Genomic DNA, 9,568 nt, shown 5'->3' with positions numbered 1-9,568 from the left:
TATGCAACTTTAGAATCAATTGTCTGCGGTGAAGAACAAATTCAATTGAATGCTTTGGGATGAGATCAAAGACGGCTTGTCTCTTCGTAACAAGCCAAAAAGATTCGTGTAAAAAGGGGTTGGGAGATGGGGCGCGCCGCCTGTTGGAATGAGGCCGGCCCAATCATGCGTATTAGCTTAGGCATCGTTCCTAATAATCTGTCTAACTATCTAGTAGCCTAGCTGGTACGAGTCCAATTATGTTCGCCATTTAAACCTTTGATATGCTGAATCGATTGAACCAGAACCAAAAACTCTATGACCTTTTCATCAGATTCGAACTTGAAGGGGTTTTCGCGCCTGTGAGATCTATCGAAAAATTAAATTCACGATTTCAAAAAGCACCGGCAACTAATTAATGTTAGGTAACGGAGCTGATATGGGAAGGAGTTCAAAGGCATTTTTTTTTTTATTTGAAGGGAAAAATAAAACAGCTAATATTACAGAACCAGTTGCCGCTCCTAAAATGGGCTCCGCCGCGTCGGATTACATTCTCTGGTCTTTTTCACATCCAGCCTCAGCACCAACAAACTATCCCCGCGTGCTTCTAAACTGCTACACTATCAACTCTTTGCGCACACCGTTTCACGTATGAAAATAAATTTAAAAAAAAATTTGAATTCAACTGTAGTGTATTTAGTGGAGAAAGGCGCCAACAATTGCTTTCTTGTTTTCCGCCCCGCCGTTTGGTTGGAATGGCAAAAAGAAAAAATGAGAAACAGAAACGAATGAGAGCATCGCCAATTGCAAAGTTTTGCGTCACAGCGAAGCGCTGCCCGGGGAATTGAGAGGGCGTCACTTTCCTCTCTGCTTCCGCTCCAGCGCTCCTAGCTGCCCAAGTATCTCTCTCGCTCGCTCGAGTCTTCCCACCATCACCATTCCCGCAGTAACTTGTTGAGCAGCAACGGTGACGGTCAGAGACCACAGAGATCAGCTGAACTCATTTAGAATTGGTTTGCATCTTTGATCTCTTCAACTGACTCCGACCAGTCGTACGGTCTCATTCTCTTTTTTCGCCTAGTCACATTTGGTAAGTCTTCTTTTTCTTACATTTAATTGATAAACGAATATTATTATTTTAATGTGTGATAACCTGCACTCCCAACTGACGAAACTCATTTCAAACCGAGTCCCCGCCAATTGTTTTCTAGACTTAACGCCATCTAGTTGTGTGTTATAAGAACTTTTTTACGATCCGTTATTTTTGAACGACGAAATTCCGAGTCGCTTCGACCGCAGCCGATGCTTTTTTGTTTTTAGATTTTTTATTAAAATTAAATCCAAAATAATTGAATTAAAAAAATGTATAGCCAATGCGCATGGTGTCAAGGGCGAGTAATGCGACGTGTGCGAAGAACCCAGAAGATATTTCGCTCAGTGTCTAAATATAGCTCAAGCCTCATTTTGTTTTTCTTTTTGGGTTCCTACCATTTTCTTTTTTTCCTTGCCGGTCAAGCTAGTGGAAAGCGCGTGCAGTATACACACATCGTCGAGCGATTTTTTCACGCTGCTCTTGTTTTTTTTTTCGTGAAGGTGAAAGACTTGCCGAGCGGCAGCTAAAATTCCAAGAGGACGAGATGAAAGGTATAAAAAGTGGCGGCCGAAAAAGCGGCAGCTGCAACTCTGTAGTCTTTTAAATCAGACGAAAAGACACGCCCTAGTGCAGCAGCTTTTTTAGAGATGGTCCCGGATCTCTTGTCGAGCGATCGACGATGCATATATACCTTGTGTGTAGATGGTCTAAATAGTCTAGCGCGAATGGTTCAGCTCGGCTCGGCTCGGCCATATAGCAACAACAAGGAGCGAAACTGGAGCAGTCCACCTAAATATAGAAAAAGCCCCAAATCATTCATTTGACACGATAACGCGCTTTGCAGCTGTCTTCGTTTTGAGCACTTTCGATTATACAGACTCTAACCTTTGGGGAACCAAGCCTCAGCAGAGATCCTCAGTGGATGCCGATGTGTGAGAAAGTGATTGGATGAAATCCCATTATTATTATTTTTTGGTTTTTTCACCGCTGTGATTTCACTGCTCAGGAATTCAGCTACTCTAGCGCATTTTTCTCCTATTAGTCTTACTTACTCTCTATATTATTTTTGTGTGCGTGTTGTTGCCAGACTCTCTAGTTGCCCTTTTCCATCATTCATCTCTCTCGTATTTTTAGCTCTTTGTTTACCACTGTCGTGTCACGGTTGTTGATTATTTTGTATAAAAGTAGCCAATAGACTCAACCGTCTCCCTCCAAATGCGGAGATGGAAGCCAAGTTCTCGTGGGATGCGTCATTAGGGTATGTTTCGCTACATCCAATCATTTTGATACGCTCAAAGTCAAATAGTTCAGGTCAGCTACGGTTTTGGTTGCTATACCCAAAGTAGCTCATGCTTGCTTTCGCCCTGACTTTATGAGTCATCAAACTCGGTCATCCGTTAATTGTCTGATTAAGTGCAAATAAAGTTGGATATTGCGGATCAATTTAGTTTATAGAAACGTGCACCTGCTTATCAACACGAGCAACTTTCAAAATTAATTATTAAACAATATGCTACTAATGCAAATACATAGGTGGATATTTGTCCCGTTTAAACCCAGAGCAACTCTACTATCAAAATGAAAAGACATATAGAGTGGTTCACTGGACCCGATCAGACGTTGAAGGATCGCTCTCGGTTCTGGACTTGGAACATGCGCGGACTTCATGGTAATTTGCGCAGTTTAATAAATCATTTGATGGAAAAAATAAAAATAACTGCATGAAAAATCTAATGATGTGAATGATGCAGGCGATATGGATACAAGATACGAGGGCGATCGCCGTTCATCAACGCATACGGGACCTGCAGGCCGTCACCTCTACACTAGCTCAGAGCCGAGCGGTTTCAACTTCCGTCCACTAGCCTCCAACACCTACGGCTACCATCCGAAAGGTGTTTCTCTTCATCGTAGACCGGAAGCAGGACTTGCCGCCCAGCACGCCTTGGCTCACGAAATGGCTCCCGTCGTGGACAACAAACGCCCTAGTGAGTAATACTAGTCTACTAGGCATCCATAACATAGATGTTTTATACATATTTCCCATGTAAAACCATGTCAACATTGATTGCCCTCTTTGCCAATCTAGTTCTGACCGCTAGTTTAGTTTTATCTTATTATTCGGTGTTATTCCCTTTATTTAGTTCTATTTAGTTGATTTGATTCAGTTTTTTTTAAACCCATTCGTTTTGATTGAATATTGTTTTTTAAAGACAAATTCAATAAAAAACTCGATATTAAATTTGAGTCGATTTTTTACTCATTTTCGCAATCTGGCAATGGAAAATCATCGTCAATTTGCAGACTACAATTAGCGAACGACACATGAGTCATGAAACGTTTTTCTTCGAAATTGGAGCATGGATTAAAGTGTAATTTGATTTGATAGAGTTGAGTGAAAGAAAGAGCTTAGAAGTAAATACTAAAATATATAGATAGAACATGAAAGGAAATTATAGGTTGTGGACTTCACAACAGGCATTTTAATATTTTGACAGGTATGCTCATCTTGATTTTGTAAACCTTAGTGTGAATTCTTGTTAATTGTAAAAGCTGGCAGACATAGCTTTCTTTCTTGTCAGACAGGCCAGGCTAAGCCCACCATGTCCGAATTAGAGGGAAAATGATGAGGACATTTCAGACATCTCAGTTTTCTTGTCCAACATCATCCATGTCAACAGACTCATCAAAGTCACTTAGTAGTTATCGTTGGTGAAGCAATTTAAAAACTCTGACCTACGTTTTTATCTTCAATACATTGAAGACTAGGAGCTTTATTAAGTTTTATCTTAAAACTAAATTTGTGAGGTTTGTCTCACCATTCCAATCGAAATGCGGGTATGTTGAGATATTTGTCAAAGTATTCGGTTTGGAACGGGAACAACCAGCAGAACAATGCCAGACAGTTATTTATACTCGAGATTGCAATAACAGCTTGTACGTGATGGATGAGCGTCTGGAATCGGCGTTGTTGTTGTAATTTTAATATTTATTGCCCTTGATCGAAAAGATAACCTCTGTCTCGGTGAAATAGTTGGGCAGCTTTCTTTATCATCCTTTCTTTTGATTTATTTCTAATTGATAATTATCCCTCTTGTCTTTTATTCAGACTGGTCCACATCGCTGAAACCGTTGGACGACGTGATGCTGATGCGCGAACCCCGCTCGGCGTCGGTCCCCCCGCGCCGTTCCATGCTTCCCGCTGGTAGCTCCCTTCGCGGCATGCCGATCGATCCGGCTCTGGACGACTTGCTCAGTGAGTTTTCCGAACTCCGATTATCACCGTCTCACCGTATGCGGCCCAGGTTTTAAAAGGGTCCGAGGCATTAATCAATGTAGAATTCAGCAATGACAGCTATACATTTACTGCCAGGACTGACGAGACACAACAAACAAACCCAAAAATTAAAATCCAACAAACAAAAAGCTGTCTACACACACCTTTTGACCTCTTTTCTCGTTTTACTTTTAACATAATATTCGACACTTTGGCTTGTACAAAAGTTCTTCTGATTCGAATTTTATTTTATTTTCTCTCGCTTGTTTGTTGTCGTCTGCAGTATAGCAAAAGTCAAGGTCCCTCTTTCGTCAATCCTATTTCTTAATTTAATTTTTTGACGTGTCAAATGTCGAACTCAGCCATTGGCTCGTCGTTCGACATTTGACTGTTCACCTTATATATAGGACCCCTTTTGACTTGTTTCTTTTATCCACGAAATAATGGCCGCTTTTTCTTTCAATCTTACGTTTCCCGCGAATAATCCTGTTTGAGCTTGAATGATATACAAAAATGATCAACAACATATAGCAAGTCTTCGCAATCAATACAGATGGCCACTACAGCTTGAGCCTATGATGATGACACATTGACTGAATAATGCTTAAAATACGACATATCTGCGATCTTTAATATTTCACTCGGTCACACAGGATTTAGAATATTATACTACTAGCCTAAGTTTACTGTCTATGTATTCACAATTAATGGAAGTCTAGGATTGTAAAAAAACGATAGTTGTCCAACTATTCTCCCTTTTCGTGAGAGCCACCTTCTTTTGCCCCAAGACTTTTAAATACGAACCGATTGGAGAATAGTTTAACTTATGCTATCGTATTAAATTGAGGATTACAATTTGCACTAGAAGGCCAACATTATAGTTTAATAACAAAGAGCATAAAAAAGTAGAGAGAAACAATTGAGGTTGAAAAAAATGGCAGATTTAAAACAATCAAGTTCCCTCCCCCTCCTCTACATATATTACCATTTGACGTGTGAAGATAACCGGACCTGGTCAGAGACGCGTACCGCTTCGCCAGAAGAATTGGATGAAGCCGAGAAGGCCTTACACAAATTGAAACAGATTGTCGGCTTTTGCAAGCCATACGACAGACACTGTCATAACGCAATCGGAAGCGTTGAAGATATCCTCCGTAACGTCGAAAGGAACTCCGGGAAAGCTGCTATGATGGCCTCCAAGTTTTCTCCTGAACCGAAATCTGTCAAATTCGACCCGCGTTACATCGATTGATGTGTTTGGCCTGATCAAAACTTTTATTTTTTTATTTTTCACTTGTTTTTTTTTTCTTCTTTAAACCTATCTGACTTTTTAAAAATGTCACGATTCATTGCAACGTACATCATAGATTTTGTTGTAGCGTAGTTTATATGAATTAGTTCAAGGATTATAGCACATCTTTTATAGTCAACTCGCTGCCCCTTCATACCCAGAACAATTTAGACGTCTCGAATGTTCATCATTCTTTGTAAGTCTGCTTCTGATTTTTCCTTCAAGCCTTACCATCTGTTTCAATACATCGACTGACCAGGGAATTGAATCGCTAGTAGGATTATTTTTTATTTCAACGTGGCGGCGTTAGAGTACACAAGGATTTACGTTTATCGATTAGGAGTTATGGGCTTATACAGTAATACTAAAGAATATGTATTAGAAAGCAGTACGGTATTATGTCCCAATTCACGTATATTTAGTTCAGTTTCGTTGCAAGTAATATGTGCTCTGCAGTGCTGAGACCGCAGGTTGGAATCATGATTGCACTTAAACAAAAATATGACTTGTCCTTTTCTTGATTGTTTTAAAGACTTAGCAACAATCCGTTATACACGACTTACTATAGTAGCGTGCCACGTTGTCTCACTCTTCGTCTTGTCAAAACTGAGACCTTTATCAGCATTGAATATAGTCTACCTTTAAGTGTGCTAGGTTATGCGTGGTATGTTTGATTGTTGGATTAATATGTTTATAGAAAACATGAACCCCAGTATTTAAAAAATGCGTGTGTACTATATCATTTGCCTGTCATACCACGCCTGTAATTTTTTTTCCAGCAAATTAAGAATCATATTATTAACGAGGGTTTGGTAACTTCCTGCGAAAGTATGTGGGATGTAAATTTTTTTATTTTTAATTCAGCAGCAGATAACAAATTTGAGTTTATAAGAACTCGAAGTGCTGATTCTTGAACAGGTGTACAAGATTCAAAAGAAGTTGCCAATCCCTCGATTTCCGGTTTGTCATTCCTTGCCTAGAACGAGCATGTCGTGCCGAGAATCTTTTTCCTGGTGCATGTCATGAATAATAACTTGAGACGTGTTTTGATTCAGTTTTGGACAAAATGGTTTTGAATTAATTAATTTAGTAATCACGCATCTCAGGCTTTCCTGCCTCCCTCCCCACAAAAAAAACTGGCAAACTTTGAGAGACTAAGCGTGTTATTAGCTTAGAATTTTTTCAAAATTGTGTAGTGACAATTACCAGAAATCAACTACAATATACGTAGTAAAGGTAATGTAGGTGAGGCATCAAAGGCAGTAGACATGAATTCAACAAACTTCATTTTATTTACAAATGTTCAGTCTTCAGTGTCTAATTTTCCCCCTCAAATCATTGGGAAACATCTTGAACCCATCGTCAAAATAGAGCCTCGTCTGATTTTACCGCGGCGTGGTTTGGCCAACCGGCTTTGGCGACCCAGTCTTTTCTTGGACGATGACGCCTTACTTAAACCTAATTCTTGGATTAACGACCCTTGGTGGCACAAATATCCCGAGTTGCGTCCACTGGACCTTGCTACCGTTCCTTGGACTCGCCCACCATCTTCTTTACGCACGAGCTATCTGTCACCTATCAAACGCACCTACGTCTGGGGTTACCGCCATCCCCTTCGGCCATTTGGTAAGAAATGATTACAAGCATTTTATTTTCAATGATTTATTTTTTTTAACAGATGATTTGTCTCTCTATTCATTACAGGATACAATTCATGGGAATACCGCTATTAATTGCTCTAACATGCAATAATTCAAAGTGGACGGACGGAGTTTCAAACTCGGAACACTGCATAGAACCCTCTATCGCTCACTTGGCTTCTTTCCGTTTTGAACACCTTTATTGCCTTCTTTAAATTTTTCGCGCTTTTGACCCTAACTTTAATTGATACCACAAAGCCTGCCGAAAAGCAACTTTGTCATCTACTGCGATTCAAGACATATAATACAAAACATTAACATAACCGGAATTGGTTTTGTATTTTTTCCTTTTATTGCACATTACAATAAAGAATTCAGAATTGAAATAGCTAGAAATAAGAAATAGTTACTCGATTGAATCACGCAAGTAAAAGTATTTTTAGGTCCAAATGCTACTAGATTGGCCGGCCAACTTTTATCTGCTATCGGTCAAGGAAGGGGGGCTCAGATTGCCCATGAGATATTAGAGATAGATGCCAGTTAACTATTACTTTTGATCGCTAGAGCCTCGATGCCACTTTCTAGGCGCGCAGTTCAAAATTCCAAAGCACCATAATCATAATTAAAGATAAATTGAATTTAATCAATAAAATTACGCTATACACGTCGACGGAAGAGTGGGTTGTTTATCAACTATCGAATTCGTCCTATTGAAACAAAGAAAAAAATTTCAAATTGTCATTCTTCGTTGCCGTTTCCTCGTGATTGTTCATTTGGCATAAGCGCCGGGATTTGAATGGAAAACCAATTTTAGAAAGCGTTTATAATACATTATCTTTTAGTTCCCTTTTCGATTGGCTGTCGTTCATTAGCCACAGGTTGTGCGGATGGTATTGAACACTGAGCTCAGGATTATTCAACTTACTTGCCATTAAAAAATAATCTCCTTCGACATTTTTTTTTGTTGCATCATCGATGTCAGATTGATGGATTTCTTCTCGTCCTCGCGCCATTTTTGTCTTTCATGGGATTGCGTGAACTAATCACATCTTTTGAAACAATGAACTTTATTGATGACAAGGTCGTGCGTGATTTTACCCAATTACGTTTGATTTATAACAAACGCGATTTGAGTATAAATTGCAGTAAATGTAGTTAATGCACCAACGTTAGGTGAACTAAAAAAATGTTTATATTAAGTCACGACACTGATAAAAGTAAGATTGAATAATTTTTGCAATGTCCCTCTCCAAGGGTTCCTTCGCCCGTTGAGGATGCGGCGCCCGCAATGACTGATCACCAAGGCAGGCGCTATTGGAGGTTCCGCCGGAGTGGACTTTATATCTACACCAAAATCAAAATATTCGATTCGTTCAACCCATATCATCCGCACCGGAATCGATTTCGGCGTGTAATAAATTGCTTATTTTTTCTGATAACCCGGCAGCCTGTTGGTCGATACGTTAGTCGGGAAATATTAATCAGTTGCTGGCAAAGGGGACCATAATTCAATCAATTTTAATTATCTAATCTGAAAATGTTTTGAAATTGGACCATGAAACTTTCTTATCATTGCCTTATTTAAAAAAAGGAATTGAAAAAGTATCGTATGAAATGAAAAAGTAGTTGAATTTACAAAAATCGATTTGGGAATGGTTTTTTCTTGGGCGTGGAAGGCAGCAGAATGTCGAGTAACACTGGGCTTGGGATGGCGTCGTTTTTAAAAAATTTCCATTTGTTCGATTGCATGAACACTTAATAATAAAAACGTCAAAATTTTTTAATGAACATTGTGAAAGTTTGTACGCTACACAACCTGTTGTGAAATTTAATCGTTTTAATCATATATGTACAATTATACTTACAGTTTAAGTGCACAACTTTCATCATCGGTCGAATTCGTACGGCATTTATTATAATTCTGGTAGCGATCCCAGTTTAGTTACGAATCACTACACATTCGGATTAGCTGGACCGTTGTGCTCTCTTATTACTTTAAAGTCTTAAGAAGGAAGCAAATAGCACAAGGTGATTGCGTCTTAACCGAATGTAAGTGAAGGCTTAAAAATAAATATCAACAGAGGAATTAAGAACTTATCATTGACGCTACGTTGGTCGACGAAAAAGTCGGGCTTATTCTAACTGTGAAGTTCATTTGATGAAAAGGACAATACAAAAATTTAACTGGTCGTACTTCACAGCCTATGCATAGAAAATGTTCACTTTGCGGAATCGTCCACACTCGAATGAATCATAAGTTTTGGAGGACTCCAGCGATTCTTAATTCT

The 9,568-nt window shown here is 39.2% G+C and overlaps 1 protein-coding gene across 2 annotated transcripts; it reads left to right on the top strand.

Annotated features, from left to right (window-relative positions):
* The first annotated feature begins 824 nt into the window (after positions 1 to 824).
* LOC124192755 lies at positions 825 to 7,603 on the top strand. Of its 2 annotated transcripts, XM_046586229.1 has the most exons (6): positions 842 to 1,069; positions 2,606 to 2,741; positions 2,824 to 3,060; positions 4,182 to 4,328; positions 7,012 to 7,266; positions 7,345 to 7,603. In XM_046586229.1, the coding sequence occupies exons 2-6, from the start codon at positions 2,651 to 2,653 to the stop codon at positions 7,371 to 7,373; spliced, it is 759 nt and encodes a 252-aa protein (XP_046442185.1). In that variant the 5' UTR covers positions 842 to 1,069; positions 2,606 to 2,650; the 3' UTR covers positions 7,374 to 7,603. The 2 variants fall into 2 exon arrangements, with proteins under 2 accessions (XP_046442186.1, XP_046442185.1); XM_046586230.1 differs by lacking the exons at positions 7,012 to 7,266; positions 7,345 to 7,603 and adding an exon at positions 5,351 to 5,908 and having other exon boundaries at positions 825 to 1,069.
* Positions 7,604 to 9,568: the final 1,965 nt, after the last annotated feature.

Source organism: Daphnia pulex, chromosome 4 (assembly GCF_021134715.1).
Source record: "Daphnia pulex isolate KAP4 chromosome 4, ASM2113471v1".
Taxonomy (NCBI): Eukaryota; Metazoa; Arthropoda; class Branchiopoda; order Diplostraca; family Daphniidae; genus Daphnia; species Daphnia pulex.
Note: the sequence above shows the minus strand (reverse complement) of the source record. Positions and strands in the feature narration are given on the sequence as shown.